The sequence below is a fragment of the Onychomys torridus genome, chromosome 15, assembly GCF_903995425.1.
Source record: "Onychomys torridus chromosome 15, mOncTor1.1, whole genome shotgun sequence".
Classification (NCBI taxonomy): Eukaryota; Metazoa; Chordata; class Mammalia; order Rodentia; family Cricetidae; genus Onychomys; species Onychomys torridus.
This window is the reverse complement of record NC_050457.1, coordinates 21570828-21594336: the sequence shown is the minus strand read 5'-3', so window position 1 is coordinate 21594336 and position 23509 is coordinate 21570828. Positions and strand designations below refer to the sequence as shown.

General features: G+C 42.8%; 1 protein-coding gene across 2 annotated transcripts in view; it reads left to right on the top strand.

Moving 5' to 3' along the window:
- Arhgef28 (Rho guanine nucleotide exchange factor 28) overlaps positions 1–20186 on the top strand; it is a 328408-nt gene extending 308222 nt beyond the window's left edge. For both annotated transcript variants that reach the window (XM_036206820.1, XM_036206821.1), the window contains one exon: positions 19003–20186. In XM_036206820.1, coding sequence (XP_036062713.1) covers positions 19003–19166 — 164 coding nt within the window. In that variant the 3' untranslated portion in view covers positions 19167–20186. The remainder of the gene's footprint in view (positions 1–19002) is intronic.
- Positions 20187–23509: the final 3323 nt, after the last annotated feature.

Genomic DNA, 23509 nt, shown 5'->3' with positions numbered 1-23509 from the left:
TCGGCCACTTTAATGGACAAGAAGGAAAAGCCCAAAATGTCTGTTGTCTGAGCTGGGAGCAAATACTACTGAGAAAATTCACATTAAAAGTCATCACTTTGGGTGGACAAGATGGCTCAGTGGTTAAAAGCATTTTGTTTTGCAAGCCTGGTAATCTGAGCTCAATCCAGGGATCACACATAAAGGTGGGAAGAGAGAAAAAACTCTACAAATGTCCTCTGACCTCCACACATGTGCTGTGGCATGTATCTCCCCTCCTGACATCAGGTGTGCACACATATACAATTATAATAACTATTAAATAACAAGTTTTTAAGTAGCCAACTTATAGAAGTTATTGCACTGTGGTAATTTCTATGATTCTTGGTAAAATATAGAAGGATTGTCTATTTCAAATGTTCCTGCCAGTAAATTAAAATATTTCCTCATCCTATGTGTCAGATGACAGATGTAGACATTTGGATAAGGAGATATAATAGATGAATCTGCCAGATTCAGTCTCTCCCTACAGCTTAAAAGACCCAGTAACCATCTCATTACTCTGTTGATAGGATGGGATCATTACCCTACTGATAGGGTGGGGCCACGGCGAGATTCTTGTTTTCAGAAATCAAGGTGTGCTTACCATAAAATTTCTATCCTATTAGACAGACAGAATACTGTGATTGTTATTTTTTTTTTTCAGTGAGATTGTTGGTTAACCTGGTGATGTATAGGGTTCAGGAAAATTTCACAAGTGTCTTACAGAGTGCTTGATTAAATGGCTTCATCAACACTAGCCTGGAAAAAAGCAGTAGTTGAAACTTAACTAAAGATTCTGTGCATTTTGGGCTAGAATGTTGAAGACCATAAATTAGACTTGCCATGTTCCCTGGAGGGGAACAAGGGTTGTGATTTTTCTCTACCATCCAGAGATGAGCAAGGGGTGGAGGGTGCTGCCCAATGTCTCTGGTCAAGTTTGAGCAGGCATTAGCCAATGCCCCTCTTCAGTATAGTGAAGTGTTGGTCCTTTTATTGCTATCTCCCTGGTTACAAGGGTGAGCAAGTGAATGTGGGGGAGAGTACACTTGACTTGTACAGGGCAAGTGGAGGTGGCAGATTGTCATAGTGATTACGTCAGAGGCCCTGGGACTCATGCCTGGGTTCAGGTTCCAACTCAGTCACTTATCTATGAAATTTTAAACGAGTGTTTAAAATTATTTGGTGTGTCTCAGATTTCTCACGCTCCTGATACTATCTTCTCTGTGGGTGGTATAAGGATTACATAAGGCAACACATGAAAAAGTCTTAGGATTTAGTAGCATTTAATAAACATCTCTGGTGCTGTTACTTCTTGTGGTGAGAGTGGTCTGAGTTCTGAGGAGGCACACCTGATCATTGGAGCCACTGGCCTGGTTCCACAATGCTCTCTGGTGATGGGAAACGCCACTTATGTCCCATTGGGGTGAAGCCATTACACCTTTAATAATGTTCCACAACCTGACTGGCTGGCTGTCATTAGGTATTATGTGAATTTTTTAAGTTCCCATGACAATATTGGGAAATGTTGAGGGGATGACAGGAAGGTTTTGTACGCTTCTGTTGTGTTCACATGCTCTGTGACATTTCCAAAGTGCCACTTCCCAAGCCCATAACCACAGCACCTTCCTTTTATTTTTGAGCACAGTATTTTTGGAAAATACTGATGTCACTGGGTGTTGAAATGAACTCTTTGCATGTGGCACACCCTTCAAAGACAGCCCCTTCCCCTGCCCTCCCCCTTGGGAATAGTTGAAATCCAAATGACACAGCTCAGCATAATTTCCCGCAGGGGTAGTGAGCGTCGATGGGGCTTTATTTATGACACCCCAAGCCAGGCCATACTGGGGATATGTCAAGGGTTGGCATCCTATCCTCTTAGGGTTTGTCTGGGTCAGCCTTTTGGACTTATTCAAGCCCTCTGTGTGTGGATGTTGGTCACATCTGAGAGAGCACAGGAAGCTATGTTTGCCCTAAAGGCAGAATCCGGCTTCTAATCACACAGCCTCACAAACCTTCAGCCTTCTTTACCCAATGGTCCAATCATGGTATTTTGGTTCATTCCTATGAGTCATCCATTTCCTCTGCCATGAGGGTCCCCTCTGCCATGAGGGTCCCCTCTGCCATGAGGGTCCCCTCTGCCATGGGTTCCCCTCTGCCATGAGGTTCCCCTCTGCCATGAGGGTCCCCTCTGCCATGAGGGTCCCCTCTGCCATGAGGGTCCCCTCTGCCATGGGGGTCCCCTCTGACATGAGGGTCCCCTCTGACATGGGGTTCCCCTCTGACATGAGGGTCCCCTCTGACATGAGGGTCCCCTCTGCCATGAGGGTCCCCTCTGCCATGAGGGTCCCCTCTGACATGGGGTTCCCCTCTGACATGAGGGTCCCCTCTGACATGGGGTTCCCCTCTGACATGAGGGTCCCCTCTGACATGAGGGTCCCCTCTGACATGAGGGTCCCCTCTGACATGAGGGTCCCCTCTGACATGAGGGTCCCCTCTGACATGGGGTTCCCCTCTGACATGGGGTTCCCCTCTGACATGAGGGTCCCCTCTGACATGAGGGTCCCCTCTGACATGAGGGTCCCCTCTGACATGAGGGTCCCCTCTGACATGAGGGTCCCCTCTGACATGGGGTTCCCCTCTGACATGGGGTTCCCCTCTGACATGAGGGTCCCCTCTGACATGAGGGTCCCCTCTGACATGGGGTTCCCCTCTGACATGGGGGTCCCCTCTGACATGGGGTTCCCCTCTGACATGGGGTTCCCCTCTGACATGAGGGTCCCCTCTGCCTTATACTTCAACCTCATCATCCCTCCTCCTCTTCCAGAAATACTCAGAGCCATTTTCTCCCATGGGTCTGTCCAGCTGCCCTCAGCTGGGGTCAGGAGCCTCTCTCGTGTGGCTCTGTGGAAATAAGTAGAAACTTTGATTCACTTCCACAGAGTTCCCTTGTGTTACTTCTATAGACACTGTGCTGCTTTATACAGCATTATCAATATGTCAAGGTATAATTTACATTTAGTAAAATTCTTAGCCGTCCAGTCGATTATCCAAACAGTTTTATAGAAAAACAGACAAGGTACAAAGCATTTCTATCAACCCACTTAGGCTCTTTTTCGATCAGGCCTCAGCCCAGTGGTGACTACGCCTTTGCTTCCTGCCAACTCAGGCTAATTTTGCTTTTTCTAGAATGTAATGGGATCAGTCAGCCTGTCCCTCTCTGTGTCTGGCTTGTTTTCACCCTTCATGTTATTTTTGAGATGTATTCATGTTGCCGCATGGTCCTGGGACAGGTTCTTTGTTTTGCAGGCTAAGCTGTTGATGGCTCTATCTGGCCTGCCTCTGGTTTTTAGGTACTTTGTGAATTGTTTTTACATCTCTCAAAGGAATGCCTAGGAGTAGACTTACTACTGGGGTAGGTATCTGCTTAACATAAACCTGTGGAGTGCTTTTGAAGGTACCCATCACTGTTAAGTTTCCAGGGTACTGAGGGCAGGTCAGTTCACCTCAGTTCCTAGTGCCTAGCTCAGGGAAAGGTGCACAGTAGGGACTCAGTGTTTATAGAAAGGTAAGTGAATGGGATGCTCAAGTCGGTCTTCATTCTAAATTACCCTCTGACCAAAAACAAATACCATTAAGTGGGGCCCGGATTTCTCTGACTAATGCAGGTTCATTAGGGTCAGGCAAAGACTAGGGAAACAATGCTCCTTTCTCACCTTGCTCTGGAGTGAGCCTCTTGTACCAGGGTGGTGTGGGAAGGGAAGCCAGGAACACAGGTTGAAGTGGGACCATAAAGGGGACCTGATCACCAGAAGCCACTAAGCTCTACAAAGCCTACCTTCCCTCAAGATATCTAGCATTTTCTCCCCTTGTGATGGCTAGCCACTTTACTAGAACGACCTTCCATTCGGCTCTTGACATCTTGGTGAACTTTTGAGGTTCAGTTCAGATGTCTTCTCCTTCCCTCAAAGCCATCTTTGCCACCACATCTGGAAACTATTCCTTTGTAGAAAGTGTTGGATGCTGTGCAGCAGCGGACAGTACTGTTCATTAGCCACCAGCAGGCTGCCCCCATCTATTGAATGGAGTCGGACTTTCTTTGGACTACCAGCTCCTGAATAATGACACGGAGACTTTTTATTAATGATGAAAGCTTGTCTATAGCTTAGGCTTGTTCCCAACTAGCTCTTAAAACTTAAATTAAACCATTTATATTCATCTACATTCTGCCACGTGGCTCTTTACCTCTCCCCCATACTGTATGTCAAACTTCTTCCACATCTGGCTGGCGAATTCCCCCACCTCTCAGATTCTTCTGAGTTCTTCTCTCTCCCTGGAAGTCCCACCTATCCTCTCCTGCCTAGCTATTGGCCGTTTGCCTCTTTATTAAACCAATCAGAAGGTGCCTTAGGCAGGTGAGGAAGGACAGAGACACATCTTCCCACAGTGTGATCAAATATCCCTCAACCGTTGAACTCACCTGTATTTCTGTCTTGCTATTCTGCATGGCCACAAGCTTGAAGGCTGTCAGCAGCAGAGCAGCTGGGGCTACAGTCATTGAGGGAGGACCTGAGGCTACCCCCACTTTCAGGGCTTTTCCTAGGAAGGAGTTAAATTATATGGCCAGACGAGGGTTGTTTCTCGAGAAGAGTGGTTTGTAAAAGAAACATCTATGTCAGAAGAAGAGGTTATGATACAACCTTGAATCTGTGTCACTTGGATGAGCCAAGGATGGCAGCTGGCTTTCAGCTCCCGTCTTGGGGCACAGGTCAGGAAATACAAACATCAACAGGCAGATAGCGCTGGTTTTTCATTTGTGCTTATTTAAAGATAGTTCAGTCAGTTCTGTTTGGAGTGATGGTTCCAAAGAGATAGTCATATATTCTCCCCCTCTCTGTCTCCTCTCTCTGTCTGTCTGTCTCTGTCTCCCTCTCCTCTCCACCCTTCCCCTTTCTCTTCCCCTCCCCTCCCTTCCCCTCCCCTGCCCTCCCTTCATCTCATCTCATCCCGTCTCCTGTCCTCTCCTCTCTCTGTCTCTCCGTCTCTCCTCACTATATGAACAGTCTATTCTTTAACTTAGGGTGGTTCTGCTTCTGTCCCCCAAGTATTAGGGTTACAGGTGTGTCCCACAACAATGGCCGGCTTGTTTTTGATTACTGATTCAATAATTTAAAAATCTTAATTTTCCCTCTTTCCTATGAATTTCCTATTTTTGCAATTATGCAAATTCCTGAAGCATTTTAATTTTAATGTTTGAAAATGTAGTGATTTTCACTATGATAATAGGCTTAGAGAAAGCCAAGGTGTGAGTTCTTGTTCAAACCATGCACATTTTTTTGTATATTACATTGTGCTTTTTAAATTATAATCTTTTGGAGTGACAGAAACTCAAGGCTGTAATTAGAAATGATATTTCAAGTTTTGGCTTCTTAGCAAATGTCATTTCAAACAAATGAGAATCACTAAGTTAATGTTTCTCATTAAAAACTAGAAAACAAAACAAAGCTATGTTGCATCAAAAAAATGCCAATTTTTCAAAAAAGAATGGGCCTGCAAATTCTTCAACAGTCATCATTTTGTAGTTAATCAAGAGGGAGAAAAAAAAAAAAAACCAACCCTCATTCATAGGCATTGAAAACAAAGAACTGTATTCCACTTTTAAAAATCGGGTAATAGCATAATTATGAAGAACAGGTAGAACTAATTAGCTTGGGTGTGTTTGGTTAAATGGCCTGCCTTCTTGGGATGAAAGCAAAACAGCCAGTCTGGTATGCTGGCGACTCCGCAGCTGCTTTCCCCTCTATTGAACCAGGAAGCGGTAAGTGCAGCATTAAAATTCCTGGGTCGATTTCCTGCCTTATTCAGCTGCCGGGGAAATGATTCTTCTTCTCTCAGCAAAACGAGAGACATAACTCTTTCAGCATGGGTAGCGTCAAGCTGCTGGCAGCTTCCAGAAAGCCTGCTCTGTTGTGGTGGTGCTTAGAAACTCACGGTCCCTGGAGCCACGGAAAGATCCAGTGCCATGATGGTACTGCCTGTAGCTAGCAATGTGCTACTTTTCCGGCATTTCTTGAGTTATCCTTTCCTCTGCCCAGGAGCTCCAGGATTTGCTCGTTTTGTTCCAGGATTTGATGTTTTATTGTATCTTAAAATGAGCACACTCCTTGTCTACCTGGATATAGCATGGACAGTTTCAAACAAACACAAAATTTACAGAGGAGTGTAATAAGTACTCATATACCATCACTCACCTTCACAAACCTATGGCTAATCACATTTCATCCAGATTCCCACCTCCCTAAACTCTGTATTTAAAATAAATTGTAAATTTTCCACAAGTGCATATTAAGCCCTGAATGTTTCAACAAATATCTTTACTAAATAAGGCACTCTTTAAAACTTTTTATTTTACTCATCTAATGATGGCTATTTGCACATATGATTGTTGCAGATAAAATGTAACACAGAATTATCTTCAATTTATAATGAATGCTTTAAGAATGGATTAATAAATTTAGTGTAGATAGTCTTTCAAACACACTTTAATACTTCAGAGTAACTTCTGAAAGTCAAATATAAATACCAGTTTATAAAATTTAATCTCAGTAATAGTACTGCTTCATATAGTTTGATCAATAAAAAAAATGGCATCATGGGACTTTATATTTTCAGGTATTCAGGTACACAATCTTCCCTAAACAAATATTTGAAGTAAATGTTTTTAAAATCATCACCACACCTATGGGGGAAAATGACAGGAATTCCATCTCAACATGTGGCAGCTGTATGTTTAAATTTCCAGGAGTTTCATAAATATCATTGGCGCGTTTCCCGTTATTAAAAATAAGCTGTCAAAATAAGCCTCACATTACAACAGCAGCTCTTTACTGTGTGGTTTGATGGATTCCTTAATAAAGGAGGTTTAATCATGAACATTGCAAATGTAGAGGAAGTGACCAGTCACACAGTGAGCAGCTAACACCTCTTGGTCACATTGGCTTTGGATGGCTGTCTCTTTTCTGGAATGGTGACTTACTGATAAGGCTGGGTGCCCAGCTGTCACTTTCAATGTCTTCTTCAGAGCTAACTAATACCCTAACTTTGGTGGATATCATTTCTATGAGATGTTTTTACTCTTTTCCTTAGGCATGGATGTGTATCCATACCCCATATGTAAAGCATATATTTTGTTTTTATGTTTGTAAGTAAACGTTGAAGTATTGTTTCACATATTAGGATTCTTCACACTGTGTCGGCCCTGTTTGTGTGACCATTTATATCCAGGCTTGCCTTTTCTCTTCAATGTGTGTATTTATACATGAGTGTGATACATGCTCTTTCCACTGATGAACAAAGCCAGTGCCTTCATTTTCTTATTAATGAGGAAGTAACATATTTCCCATGCTTTTTCATTACAAATTATGACCAGTAGACATTAGTCTGACTCCTTGTGCACGTGAATGAGAGTCTATTTAGAGTATGACACACATGAGTGGGAGGGGTCCTCAGTTTTGCTGGACTGTTTTCTTTCTACAGTTGGTGTGCAGTGTACCATTGCCATCTGTGTCTGGGACTCCTGGTGCTTCTGGTCCTCTGCAGGCCTTAGCATCATTAGGATGCTGTGGTTCTGCTGGCATAATGCGTATAACAATGGTGACTCATTCCTTCCACCCATCCTGCCTGATCACAAGTGAGAGACAGTGCCACTGCACGGTCAGTAGCTCTTCCGGCTCCACCTTCTGTGAATTCTTTTGTTCATGATAGTGTTGCTTTTTGTTTGTTTGTTTTGTTTCTTGTTTTCTTTCTCATTCTCTATATCTCTCCCTTCCTTCCTCCCTTCCTTCCTTCCTTCCTTCCTTCCTTCTTTTCTTTCTTTTTTTTTCTCAAAGACAGGATTTCTCTGTGTAGCCCTGGCTGCCTTGGAACTCACTCTGTAGACCAGGCTGGTCTTGAACTCACAGAGATCCACCTGCCTCTGCTTCCTGAGTGCTGGGACTAAAGTTGTGCACCACCACTGCCTGGTGGTGTTGTTGCTTCTTAATTTCTAGGTTCTAGAATTTCCAAAGATCCACTCTTGGAGGTTTTTTTTTTTTTTTTTTTTTCAAATTGGCTCACTCAATTTTTGTGCTCAGAGAAGTGGTTTTCAAAGAAAATCTTTTTATAATTATATGTGGACACTTTAAAGATCAGGAAGAGGCCTTTCTCTTCTTCCCTCCCTCCTTCCCTTCTTCCTTTTCTGTCTGTCTGAAATTCTGCTAGTTGGCTCCTTTGTCCTTCTGCCCCAGTATAGACTTGTGCTCTGTCTAGCCATGTGCTTGTCCTTCCATAACTTATGCTCCCTTGTGGAGCCCTGTGCACTCAGGAGATGCTGGGGACAGCATATAAGATGGCTGACGTGCTGCTAGCAAAGACTGAAAAAAAGGGGACCCAAGATTATGGCTCATCAACCCGCCATGTGTTCCCCTCCAGATCTTCTGCTTAGCATACCTCTAAAGGGCCAAGGCAAAAATGCCTACATGTCCCAAGGTCATGCTTTATGGTATGCACATGTCATGCTTTCCTCCATATAAATATTTCTTATAATATTAGTCTTCTTCTTCTATATGATCTTCTGTGTTCTTAAATCAATGGTGGTGATTTCTGTTATACAAAAAAGAAGTAAAGTAAATTTCTAGGCCCCAGCTTCCTTCTCTCTGATATAGGAGCATGCACAGGCTTCTGTGTATGTGTATGTGTACGTGTGTACATGTGAGAGTGGGTGTGAGTGTTGCAAGTGTGTGTGCATGTGAGTGTGTGAGCATATGAGTATGTGTGAGTGTGTGTGTGAGCATGTGAGTGTATGTGCATGTATGTGTGAGTATGTGTGTGCATGTGAGTGTGTGTGTATGTGATTGTGTGAGCATGTGAGTGTGTACATGCATGTGTGAATGTGTGTGTATGTGTGTGTGCATGTGAGTGTGTGCACATGTGAGTGAGTGTGTGCTGGTATGGGGCGGGGACTGTTTGAAGGGGGGATGTATTTCCTAAGGGAAGATATAATGAAAATAAATTTTCTGAGATATTGAAATATTTTCTTTCATTTATTTTTACCACTGTGACATTTAGTTTTTTACAGTTCACCCAGGATCACAACTCCTTGATTTTTGAAAGATTTGTTTTTCCACTTTCTCTGATTCCTGCTGAGAAGTTTGACCTGTCTGGGTTCTGATTCTTTCTTTGTGACCTACTTCACTCTGGAGGCTGTTCGAACCATCTTCTGTCCTCGCTCAGCTAAAGTTTATGATGCCTGTCTGTAAGATCATCTGCTGAAATAATTTTTATGAGTTATTCATTGCACCCTTTTCACCCAGAGACATATCTCCTTCTGTTCTGGGAAATAGTCTTTTTCTTTTCATCTTCTTTTTAAAACAATACTGTTTCATGGAAATGTTTCTCAGTGGAAGTTGGATTTCTCCAGTTCTCTTTTTTATTTTTTTACTCCCTTTTCCATTTTTCATGTATCTTTATATTTAACTCTCCTATTATTCCAATGACTTTTAAAAACATTTTTTGCATGTGTGTATATGGTGTGTGTGTGTGTGTGTGTGTGTGTACGTGTGCACACAAGCCCACATGCATGCTATAGCATGTGTGTGGAAGCCAGAGGACAACTTCCAGTGTTGGGCCCTACTGTTTACCTTGTTTGACACAGGATCTCTCTTGTTTCTACCCCTGTGCATACCAGGCTACCTGGCTGTAGAGTTTTCAGGGTTCTCCTGTCTTTGCCTCCCGTATCTCACTAAGAACACTAGCATTGTGCATACGTACACGTCTGTGTCTGGCTTTCACATGGATTTTATGATCTGAACTTAGGCTGGAAGGTTTGTGCAGCATGAACATTACTCACTGAACCATGCCCCTGTTAATGGTTTTCAATTTGGTTATTATTATTTTAATTTCTGAGAAATATTCCTCAATGTTTATACTGTTACTGTTTAATAGACTCTAGTAAAAATTATGCTTGGAATGTCTCTTCAGTGTTCCTTCTGAGGATGGTAATCATGGTTTTTGGAAGTTTTCTACAGCCTTCTGTGTTAGATTGGTCTCTGGGTTTACCTTAGTGGAAGTTCACACAAGAGCTGCCATTTTGGATTGTGACAATTGAACTGATTGAGAAACACATGCAAAGAATGTAGAACTGCCTGGCATGGGTAAGAACTCAATATTTTATGTTGATTTTGTTATTCAATGGATTTCCACAAGCCTGCTATTTACATTCATATATCACCTCGAATCCCTTAAAAAAAAAACAAAAACAAAAACAAAAACAAAAAAACCAGAAAGTCGAACCTCTTCCAGCTAAAATAATGGAAAATATGAAAGGTTAGTTTTGTAAGAAACCTGAGAAGATTTTCAGGTTAAGAACCTTTTGTCCCTGCATCTGTTTTGAGAAGCAGCTCAAATGTTATGGTAGGAAAACCACGATCCTACTGAAGTTTGATGTGTGTCATTATAAGTTAATTGTTCTTCAAAGTAACAATTCTCTCTTTTCTTATTTTCTGACTTTTTCTCCCCATGGATAGAAGAGCTTGATAGTCCAGGATTGCTAATAATTTACAGCCTATTTTATTTGTGTGACAACCTGTAGTTTGAGTAGATAAATGGGTGTGTGCTCTTTTAGTGAACATTATCCTGTGTGTTGTGGGGGGCAAGTTGAGGGTTGTTGTGACTTCAGATACCTAAGTTCCACTCACCAGTGAGTGGATGGAGGTTCTGGCTAGACATCACGATGCTCATCTGAGATCAAATCATAGTAGTGACTTAATGAGAGAAGGCCTTCAGGGTAATTCTACCTTTCCTTGCACACTGACAAGGGTCTGCCGCTGGCCAGACCCTACCTACAGGCCTTTTCCTACGCTGTGATCCAGCTAAGATGACCAGACTAACTGTTTGGATTTTTAAGTTGTTTTTCCTGGTTTATACTCTCTGATTTGACATCAATACCATGGACTCTTTGACCTGTCTTCAAAACCATGCTCTTTTCTATACGTGTTGGTACATATAGGATCAGTGACTTCCAGGTTGCTTTATTTTTGTGTCTGTTTTTATGTCTCTGTCCCCTAGTTCAACACACACACACACACACACACACACACACACACACACACACACACACAGTGCTACTGACTTATAGTCATTACCTCTCCATTTTTTAGGATGCATACAAGGTAATAAGCTTCATTATGACATTTTCATATCTATGTCATCATGCTTGGCTCCTAATCTTCCCTCTTCCCCATCCCCCAGACCCCCAACCTGCTTCTTATTAATCTTCTTCTCTCCGATAAAATCATAAGAATTCCAAATTGATATTTTTCTGGTGAGTCTGATCGAGGTAGATACAATTTTTGAACCAGATACTCACAAATACATTCATCCATCTGACAATATATTGCCATGTATTCTTCATATAACTAGAGATTTACTTTGATGTTGTCAGACTAGATGAACTACTTTTATTCCCTGTGTCTTAAGTGTGTTAGTTTCAAGTGAACTCAACTCAGAAAGAGCCAAGAGTAGAAATCCAGACTCCAACAGAACCTTACCAACTCATTGCTAAGGATGAACAGACCCAGGATGTCAAATGAGATGCTTTCTGAATTAGAGTTCACCTAAGAGATGTTATTGGATTTCTAGGCAAGAACAAAGACCGTTTTGGAATCTATCAGTTTTATAGGGAAATATAAATGCAAATTAACCTTGTTCATTTTATGGGCGATTTTTGTATAGCTTTCTAAAGTGCATGGAAACCCATACATAACCTTGCCAATGACTTGTCATCCTGCTACACTAAAAGTGATATAAGTATGCTTGTATCCAGGCGAGGCTCCTAATTCACCACCACAGTGTCCCATTTATATCAGACATATAGAAGCTACATTGTTGGAACAACAGAGAATCTTTTATAATATTATGATCCAAATATATGAAAGGCTATTGACTTTTTAAAGTAGTCATGGCAATTTTCAAACATATACAAAAGTCATTTGATGAATTCCATCCACCCAGAGCCAATTTTAACTGTTTCCAACCCACTACCACTCTTGGGTCTATTCCCTTTTCTCTCTCACGATGAGTTAGCTTAAGCATATCCAGGACAGCCTGTCATTGCATTGGAAAAATATTTCATTATCGTTTTCTGAAAGAACTCTGTTTTTCATCTTTATAATGTCATTATTGCACCTAAAACAATATTAGCAATTGTTGCTTAAAATCAAGCTGTAAGTAAGCGATTGACTACGATTGTCTTATACATGCCCTTGATGACTGTTTTGTAAAAGTACTGTCTGAATAATTTCATATATAGCCTGCAGTTGGCACATTCCTTAAGACTATTTTACTGTAAAGTTCTCTTGCCTCTCTTTTAATGCACATTTTAAACATTCAATTACTTTGTTGAAAAAGCCAGTTTGAATTTTTTCTGGGAAAAAAAAATCCCCATTCCTGATCTTGCTGATTATATCCCCATGGTGCCATTTTATGAATTCTGCAGCTGTAGTTCCTATAGCCGGGCATAGGCATTTGATGGAACACAGGCTTCTCCCTGACATGAAAGCAGCTCCATAGATGGAGCTGTGCATTTCCTTCGCATCCTATCATGGGACGCAGAGTGTCTGCTTCTGAGTTCTGGATTCGGAGACTGAGCCCTGGGTCCAGCTGCCAGTATCATCTCTCTAGGCATTCTGGAGTTTACTGCTAGCTTTTCTGTCCACAGTTTTAGCTAAAATGAGCTTGGCCTTGCTTCACCATGGCTCTGGGCTTCTGGATTCAGAAGACTTTATCTACTTCCACTCTTCCATCCTAGATTTATTCTGGCATCTTGCTCATTTGTTTTCTTGTATAGTGTATAATGAATTTATAATTCTCCAGTGCCCTGGCCTGAATTTATTTCATGGAAGAAAATACAGCTGGGGACACTGTGAGAAGAGGCTGCCTGAGTTGGGAAATGCCTAGTACTAAGTGTTCCTCTGAGACATTTGTGTGTGACACATGACAGGTGTGAGCCCATTCCAATCCTAAGAACCCTGTCAGTTCGTGTGCTTGAGTTAACCACTGGTTTCTTTTTATCATGAATACCTAAAGATATTTTATCTAGAGACACATACTTTGAGATGCTTCCGAAGAGTATGGTGAGGAATAATCCTTGTGGGACTTGACCAAGTCAAGGTCATGGCCACTAATTGGTGGTCAACCTTCTTTGGAAAAAGACAAACAGAAGAGCAAACTCAGGTTCCAACAGCAGATTGCCATGTTGTGCCATGCTCTGCCATGCCTTTTGCAAATAGTTTCATCTTCGTGGTACTGATTTCTTCCACTCTTTTGTTGCTTTTGGCATTGAGTACATCTCCAAGGTCGGCCATTTCAAGTGCATTAAATACTGCCAAAGTCCAGTTCTCTGTCACAATGTTGAGAATATTTGTCATACATTTTACTTTATTTGAACATGCACATGCACATACTACATAAATCCTCCCTTCCTCCCTCCCTCCCTCCCTCCCTCTCTCTCTCTCTCTCGTGCAGTATTGACACGTAAAGAATAAAAAAGGAGTCACAGCAATAATTTAGAATTTGTTTGTTTCAGCTATCAACTCTAGATTGCTTTTCACATCAGAAGCTCACAGTCTGTTTTGTGGCTCACTATGGAAAATCGAATTGCGAGAAATTAGGGACAGAGACCAATTTTCCTCTGCTCTGAAGATACCTCAAGCTCTGTACAATAAATGTTTTCCATTAGAGGGAAAATGTTGTGCATTAATGCTCCTGAGAAAAAATAATGATTGCCAGTAATGCCATCAGGAAATGATTTTTTAAATGTTTCAGAGTGTAAGCATGAATCAGTGACTAAATAGGAATACAAATTATTTTGTAGAATTGGAACATTAATGATAAAATTGTTTCTTGGAGAACAAGTTATTCTAGGAAAGTCTGAATTTTGAGTTTGGGGACATGCACAAGGGACATAGAAGTAGTAAGAAAGTACAACATAAGAGTAGTCAGAAGGCTTGGTTAAACTGAACACGAGTGGAGCCAGGGCTCAGAAGACTTGGAGTTCTGTTCTGTGGGATGAGACAGGAGAAGGGCTGAACAATGTGTCATCGGCGACCTCAACAGTAGACTAAACATGCTTTGTGCAACCCTGGGCTTCTGGGTCCTTAGCCATTGGTGTACTGTTGGGTTCAGTTTAGACCTTGGCACTGCTGCCCATGATAAACATTATAGTGTTCTTAATGTTAAATGAAAACCATCATTTCAATATGGTCATGATTGCAAGTGCCTTTTCCTACAGGATGTGGTAGCATGTGCTTGTAATCCCAGCATTTTGGGGAGTAAAAGAAAGAGGATCATGAGTTTAAGGCCAGCTTGGACTACATAGTGAGACTCTATCTGAAATACACACACAGGAAAATAAATATGTAAATAAAATGTTTTTATATTCAGAAAATTCAGGAAAAGGCAAAGAATATGGTAATTAAACGTTTTCAGATTCAGAGCTCTTTATGGCAAGTGACTCTTACGTTTGTTGGTCACAAGAGCAGAGGTCAAGTGTAGATAGTAGCTGTGGATGTTGCCAGTTGGTTTCCCCACCCTTTAAGGATAGAGTGTGTGCTCTGTTCAAACATGCATTGTTGAGAAAGATGAAGACAGACAGACGAATGGAAAAATGATGACTACCGTATAAACATTCATTTAAATGCAACTTCAAGTTTGATTTGATTGCATTATGCATTCCTTCATGTTGTTTTACATCTGGAACGTTGTTTGTGAAATCACTGAACCCAAGCAGAAATGTAAGAGGATTTCATGATTTTGGCCCAATCCTTTGTGATTTGCCCAAGGCAACGTTTCACCTCATAGTGTAGATTTTGTTTACATCACAGTTTGTAAGTCACTTTGTTCATCTTAAATATATCACAGTTATGTTTTCTAAACCATGCATAGTCTGGTCATGATAACAGCGAATGATCAAGTTGGCTCAAAATAATAGTCATGGTGAGATATGGGAAGGCTAGATGTCTTCAGTGTTTGTTAGAAATTCCAGCTTTAGGGAACAGAGGAATGTATGAAAACAATAAATACCAGTGTCAACAGGCAGGTTGTCACTGAGGGCTGAAGTTCAGAGTTAGGGAGTCCTCTTGGGGTATGAGTGCTCCATGCACTCTTGTCTCTTAATGAGGGCGTTTTTCTGTGCCGCACCACATGTCTACAAGCAGAAGAGGTGCCAGCTAAACTGTGAACAGCTCTAACTTTTAAAGCTGCATTAGGAGGCTGACCTGGACCCACAGTAGTCTTCATAATGTGGCTATGGAGATTTTGGGTAGGTGGGGGTGGGGGGGGGGGTGGGGGGGGGGGAGGGAGTTAAATTTTTAGTGTGTGACCAGTAGCTTAGTTATGTGGCAGCAGAGGCCCTGAACCAAGCCTCTGCTTTTCTATTTGCTTCCGCCAGACTTTGGGGTTTTTAAATGTGTTTTGGCTTATTTGCCCCTATTTTAGCCTTAATAATCTGCACCCTGTTCTGTTTCCAGAGATGTGGTAAGGTTCTAATTATTTATGTCAAAGGGATAGTGTTGCAGTTTGAAATTGTGTCTCATTAGAATAGTGTCTGCCTTTCAGTACACCAGATTCTGATTCCATTAATATTTCTTTACTTATTAAAAATAAGGAAGATCTATTTTTCTTTTCCTCAATGGTCAGGCCTTTTGATCACAAATGAAATTGGGTAATTCATTTTAACTCTCTGAGAATTCTGCTTTCTGAATCAGAGAGGTTCCATTTGAAGAAATGTACTTTCAGTTCCAGGTTCTATATGAGGACCATATTCTTTGGAGTAAAACAAGGTGGCTGGCTTTCAGAAATACACAATCGCCCTGCTAGAGTTCTCTCAGGGTAGAAATGGAGTAATAAAATCAGAAATTGCAGAATGGCTTGTATTTCAAAGTCAGACTGCCTGACCTTGCTTCCATAGTTCAGGTAGAAATGAAGAAGGAACACAGAGAAGGAAATTGAGTTCCCCTTTCGGGTGACGCATAACCACAAGGCATCCATCTGGGACTGCAATGTGGGCCTGTCACCTTAGGGCCCAAGGTCCTGGTAGAAATAGTGTTCTCTTGTTTTCATCCTTATTCCTTATTCCAAAATGTTCTGATTAAAACCCCACTATAAATGTTCGTGTGTGTGTGTGTGTGTGTGTGTGTGTGTGTGTGCACGCGCGCGTGCGTATTCCCATAGCCCACCATCATTATTTCGTCGAGAATTCTTTCTGATATACGCTTGGTTCTCTGCTTTGCTTTTTGGCTTTCTCTTGAAGCCGTTAATGGCACATCCCAGATTGTCAGGCCCCTGAGCATTTTGGACTCTGCTTCGCCCCAGTGGAAGGAAGTGTCATGGATTATGAGAGTGAGGCCAGGGCTGTCTGATTTCAGCAATCAGCTCCCGACCATGGGTGATTTTTTTTTTTCCATTCTCAGTATAATGGTCTATGTGTCCTGGCTGGTCCCTCTATTGCTGCAGCATAGGTGACCTGCTCAGTCTGCCAGTATTTGCTAGATGAAAGTGTGGAGATTTTTCTTTTATTTTGACGTTCTTTGGTGTCAGCCATTCCAGCAGCTGGGGAGAGGAATTAAGAACGTGTGAACATCATCATGTCCACAGACAGGCATACCCTGTGTCTCAATGTGGTAACACAGGATGGGGAAGCATTTTGGATTGGTTTGTAGTCTTATCCTGTCGGTGAAATCATTGCTTGGGATATTTGTATCTGTCTGATTGTGTGGGGGAGGATGCTAGGTCTGTAATTACTGCTGTTGGTTGGTTTAGGGAGGCTCAGCACATCTTTTGCTTTGCTGTCTTTTAGAAAGGTGAGTGGGGAGAAAATGGTAAACATGTAGGATCTTGTAACCTGAGAAATCTGGGCAAATCACTTCTAGCACATTGAGAGAAGATCATGAGACTCTGGACTGAGGAGGAAGGTGTCTGTATACAGCCACAGCCCTCAAAGTTGAGGTCTGGGATCCCTCTACCTGTGTGATACTGGGCAAAAAGTTGAACTAGCCTGAGCCTTAGTTTCCTGACATGTAAACTGTGGATTACATTTTTAGCCGTCAATGATGGTGAGTGTAAAAGACTGCACAATTTTCAAGCTGGTGGAGAGAAGGTACAGATATGGCAGCTGTCATTTAGAACCATCTTCAAAGCCCTGCCACTAACACATTCTGTGTATTTGAGAAATAAGACTTAATTGCTCCAGTGTAAAAGGAAATTTTCCTCACGGGTTGGTGATGCCTAGCATGGTAGAACAATTGCCCAGCATGTACTCATGGCACCATGAGTTGATCCACGGCCTCACATAAAGTGAGCGTGGTGGCACACATCTGTAATTCCATAACTCAGAAAGGCGAGACAGGAGACTGGGAAGGTCATGGCCATCCTTGGTTGGCCTGGGATATGAGAGACTCTGTCTCAAGGAGAAAAAGGGGAACGAAGTTATTCTTGGCCTGTGCCTTTGAGCGAGCCGAAGCACGCAGGCAACCTCACCTCCTCACCCTGCCCTCAGGGTCCTCCTTTTCTTCAGAGTCACATGGCTTGGCCATTGCTTTACCAGGTGATTTGACTCTACTTCCAATAGCCATGGCTGCAGCTCCCCATGAGCCCCACCTCCTTTTGGAAAAAAAGAAAGACCTAGGGGGTAGCAAAAAGATGGAGCCCTGTGGGGGACATTCTGCCCTTCATTTTTACCAAGACTAGCACGCACACTACATTCCCTAGCAGCCAAAGATCCCTGTCTGGAGGGGAAGGTTAGGAGCATCTCTGTCACAGAATGAAGACAGGCATGCTATCTTTCTGAATAATGGTGGCTTGGGATAAATGTAGCAAAGATAATAGTTTCCTTTTGATGACTGAAAGAGAAGGGTGGACCTCAGGGTGACCCACCCTCACTCTCTGTTGCAACGTTTATGCCTCTTTGCCTCTGGCTTTAACGTGGAGGTGCTTACCTGTAATTCTGCTCTATTGCCACACCTCTAGGAGGTTGGTTATTGGAAGACATGCCATAGAAATGATTTGTAGCAAGTATGTTTCTTTCTTCATATCAAAGCACCCCTTCATCTCCCCATTTAAAGCACAATATAGAAGCTTCTATCAGAAAAGGGGAGAAGGTGCCTACTGTTGCTAGGCAACCAGAAAGGGAAAAAAAGCTGCAAGCCCAGTTACAGTCACTGTTGGCAAGATTTTTCCAGAAAGCCTAGCTGTGCTTGCAAAGTCCTTTGTGTAGCATTAACGCACAACGCACATGCACAGTGGGAGGACACAGGGTCTTATTCTTCAACACCCCTTTCCCACCCCTCATCCACACTATTTAAGCCCCAGATAGATGGGATCTTGAGACTTTTTTTTTTTTTTTTTTTTTTTGAGACAGGTTTCCCTTCGTAGCCATGGCTGTCCTGGAACTCACTCTGTAGACCAGGCTGGCTTTGAACTCATAGAGATCCACCTGCCTATGCCTTCCAAGTGCTGGGATTAAAGGTGTGTACCGCCACACAGCCTGAGACCAGTTCTTGACCTGGGGTATGCTAAAGGAAGATACAGTGCAGATCCATACATGGTTATGACACATAGAAGGCTATCTTCATTTTCAAGACCTGACTTTCAAAATCAACTGGAACCCCTTTCTCTGGTAGCAGTGATAAATGGGACCACTGTTTCTGTACTTGCCAGTTCCTTAAGCATGTTCCATGAGGGTCATTTCTACTCAAAGGAGATGTTTGTGCCCACAATTGAATTCTGATGAAATCATTAGATAGCCACTGTGTTCCTCTCCTTGAGGGCTTGGGCATTTTCTCTCTGGCTGACCATGAAGCCACTGCATTTCCTGATTCTGAGGCAAAGCATCATCTGCCTTGTGGATCCTGAGTGGAGTCTCCTATAACCTATGATGTCCTTCTGTTGCAGATTTTGACTCCATCCAAAGTGAAACTCCAGATCCCCAGGACACAAGTCAACATGGCCCTCAGCCACAGACACCTACAACAGAAGCAAAACTAATGCTCCCGATGGTGGCCAGGCATGGTGGAGATGCTGGAGAAGGAGCTGAAGAAAACATTGTTTACCTCTGATTACATGCTCATTTATTTTTTTCCAAGCAAACAACAAAAACACTGGCACTTTGGGGAGAACCTTCCCTGGGCCCCAGTCCTTGTGTGTGTGATTGTCTGTGCCCAAATTGCTTTAAGAAGAATATTTAATATTTCATGCAAGTTCATTCTTTTGGGCATGAGTCTAATTATTAAATTATTGAAAAACAGCTCTGCATGTAGCATCTTTAACTTGACTCACACACCTTCAAGTTTCTAGAGGAGAAACTTACCTTGAGTAAGCCGAAGGATATGAAAAAGATGTTTTGACTTTGAAGTCCCATATTGCACTTTGTGGCCATTCATCTGGAGTGTGAAATGCCGTTTAAGATAAAGATGAAAACATCTGGATTTAGGGAATGATCTTTGCCAGCCAGGGGTGAACCACTCTCACAGCGGTTGCCCATTGACAGTGGCCCCATGACCTCAAAGGCAGAGAGGTAGGTCTGGGAAAGGGCTTTTCTCCCTTTGCTCTCATGTATGAATGTCTGGGGCTTCAGAGTTGGAGCGCTGTTCCCCCTCACCACACGACCACCCACGTGTCCTGTCTAAGAATCTGTTCTGACCGGGCAGGCGCTGTGCTGGAACACAGTCTGGACATACTTGGGACCTGAGCCATTCGCTTTGTGGCTCACTTTCTTCTTCTGATGCTGATGGGTTCTGAGTCTCTATCAGCAGCATCTTCTAGCCCAGCCAGAAGCTCCCTCCAGTCCCTTTTGCTGTAAATAGTGAAACTCCAAGAGAGAGCTGACCAAGGAGTGAGTGCCGTGGACTACCACTCACTACAAAGTACTTGCCCCTACAGTTCTTCAGGACAGAATGGCTAGCTCTTGGTGAAGCTTGTTGCCTGCCTGCGCTTTTCTACAGAGGGACAAGTGGACCTTGTTGCTAGAGCACTGTGGATCTCTGTGAGAAAATAAACCAGGAAATGTTCTCATCTTGTTCTTCAGAAATATTTGTATATGTTTTGGTCAGTGTCAATAAATACCTTTTACCTCATTATTTTCCTCTGTAACTTTAATATTAAGCATAAGACCATAGCAAAACATGCATTACACACACACACACACACACACACACACACACACACACACACACACACAGGTCCTTATGGAAACTGAAAAGGAAGGGGGCCCATTCATTCATCCTGGATTGCAGCAATGACCAGGGGAAACATGATATGAGGGAAACAGAAGTCACTCATATCCCAACTGACTTTTCCTGAAGTGATAAATTGTCTCTACATTCTATTTTCACCTACATACCTCAAAATTTAAGGTTTTAAAGAATCTCTTTTGGGGGGTAACATTTCTAGCTCCTGCTATATCTTATGCTTAAAGTGCATTTAAAAGTTTGGTGACTAAGTTTTCCCCAGAATGTATGGCCATTAAAATTCATACACTTCCTAAAACTCTGCCCTGTCACTTTATCCCCAAGGCAGACTCCTAATGAAATGCCACATTCCGCCCCCCACCAAAGACACCTAGGAAGAAGAGTCTTTTTCTGGCTGCACTAAGTTGACCTCAGAATCCTATAGCCCTTAACTGGCAAGCTTAGGATTATTTCGGTCTAAATCTTTGCTCTGATAACTATAAATATCTTCTTTTTTTCATGACAGTGGAAATGGAAATAGTAAATATATGGAAAGATGTTAAAATCCCCATGGGTTTTGCTTTAAAATCTATGCTCAACTGACTTTCATGCCCTGAAAACTAGAGTCTTCATACAGCCTCTTTGGAACAGCCTGGGCAGTTTTTGAGATACTTGTATTTGTGGGTTCATTTTGGCCATTCTCTTATTTAATATTTTGATGTTTTAACTGATGCAGTTAAACGTCCAAGCTTCCTTTTCACATGTCTTGAGCACACATCCTCTACCCTTGGAATGGCCCCTATGTTAAATGAGTTGTTACCACTATCTTGATAGCAAGACATGGGGCTTTGCGAGGTGGTTAAATCATAAGGGTGGAGCCTACAAAAATGGAGTTAATGTGCTTATTAACAGGAACCTTGGGGGAAAGTCCACAGTCCCTTTATCAGATGGAGGGCAAGGCAAGAAGACATTCTCTGTAACCCAGGAAATTGGCCCGCGTCAGACACCACATCTGCTAACACATTGCTCTCAGGCTCTCCAGCACTTGGAGTGTTGAGACATAAAATTCTGTTTTTCATAAACTAACTAGCTCATGATATTTTGTTAGAGTAACCTGAACAGGCTAAGACAGAACTCAACAGATTGTTGACTCCCACCCAAATTCATTAGTCTTCTGAGAAGACCACTGTTTCCCAGATCCCACGTAAGTGTCCCCGATGAGGACCTGCTGTGCCCCTCAAGTTGAGTCTTAAAGGAGGCAGTCATCCTAATGTCCTGGAATGAGAAGCGTGTTGTGCTGTCCCCTCCAGGCGGCATGAATTTATGCATCATCTCCAGTCTGTTTGTTGTGCATTTCATCAGGCTCTGTAACTGCTCTATCCATACGCCTTCTAGCCTACTCACAGTGGGAGCCCTGTTCATTTAGGAAAATTAACAAAACCACTTGCTGCTAAGGAGGTGTGTGTGTGTGTGTGTGTGTGTGTGTGTGTGTGTGTGTGTGTGCGCGCGCGCGCGCACATAAGCATGTCATATAAGTTAAGAAGATAGCACAGTTCAGTCACGAGATAACAGGTAATAAAAAGGAGTAGGTATTCCTTCCTGTGACCTGAGATCACTCAAATTCTGCCCTCTCTCACTTTCCCAATGAGGGGCAACAGTACTTGACTATTGAGAGAATGGGCGTTGAAGCAAATGTTCCACTTAACTGGCTGTGTGTCCTTGATATTCTGCTTTACCTCTCTGATCCTTCATCTGTAAAATGAGGATAATTACTTTATGGGATTGTTGTGAGGATTAAACAATGAAGCCATGCAATTAGAACAGAGTCTAAGGCATCGTAGTCACCCAAATATATGTCATCTATGACCGCTTTTAAAAATCTATTAGGAACTGCCCAGCTTAGCCCCAGAAGAATGGAGAATATGAGTGCTTGGAGATGGCTCAGAATGGCACTGGAGTCAGTTCCCAGAAGGTAAACTTACGTGTTATTTGCTTCCCTAATACTTATGTATTCCACAAACATTTATTGACTGTCTGGAAGAGGCCAAGCAGCCTGTCAGCGATGAGATGGAAGGAACAAGTCCACACAGCTGCACCAGCATGTGAGGAGATGGCCCTAACAACGGCACAGGCAGTGACCTGGAGACGTGCAGGTTGCTATGAGAACTCACAGGAAGAGACTGCTGGGGGCCAGTATATGTGGGTCTTGGGGGGGTTGCTGCTAAGGAAAGAGATGCCTGAGGCTTTAGTAATAGAGAGGGAAGGTAGAGAAGACATTCCCAGCAAGTGGGGGCGGGGCAAGTACTAGCCCGGCTATATAAAATGAGAAGACAGAGATGTTGTAGGAGGCATTTGGAGGTACCCATAATGAGTTTCTTCTCCTGGATTAGGTGTCCTGTGAAATGGTCTCGCTCTGCCTCTTCACTCCCCCTTATACATGTAGCAGGGGAACAAGGAAATCCTGCCCATCTTACCCTGGTAACTGACTGGGTTCTGCAAAAGGCCAAACTATGGAGTGGAGAGGAATATCGGTTTCCATGTGAGTGTGCTCTTAAATTGTGATGAATTTCCCCTCACTTTCTCCCCTTTCTATACCAACCTCTGTGGAGTCCAGTCAAATGGGCATCGGCATGTCTGCCTCCATGGTCTTAAGTTGTAATGAAAAAGAAGCAGAGGGTTCACTGGGGTCCCCTGAGGATGCAGATTGGAGTGTGTTCCACAGAGAGCTTCAGAATGCTTCTTTGGGATGAGACAAACTGTGTATGATGACCCACTAGGTGGGACTGTGAGAGGAAAGGGAAGGGGAAGGAGTGGTCTCACTTTGTTCCTCTGCGTCCTCTCTGTCAACTCCTCTCCTGCCTCCAGATCCCATTTTCAAATATCATTAGAGGTACACGCAGAAGGAAAAGGAAAGAGAGAGAAAGAAAGGGAGGGAGGGAGGAGGCACATGGGGAGAAGATTCCAGAATCTTATGATTGACATGAAGAAATCAGTGTTCTTCCTTGACTGGCTCCTCTGCACAGATGTCCCCATGGTGGTTTGGCTAAGGTGTGCCCCATAGTCTTGGGCACTCAAGTACTCGGTCTCTCCAGTTGGTTTAGGAGGTGTGGTCTTGCTATAGGAAACATGTTCCTGGAGGCAGGCTTTGAGAGGTTAGAGACTCCTGCCGTTTCTAGTTTGTTCTTTCTGACTCATGCTTATAGTTCAAGACGGGAGTCCTCAGCTCCCTGTTC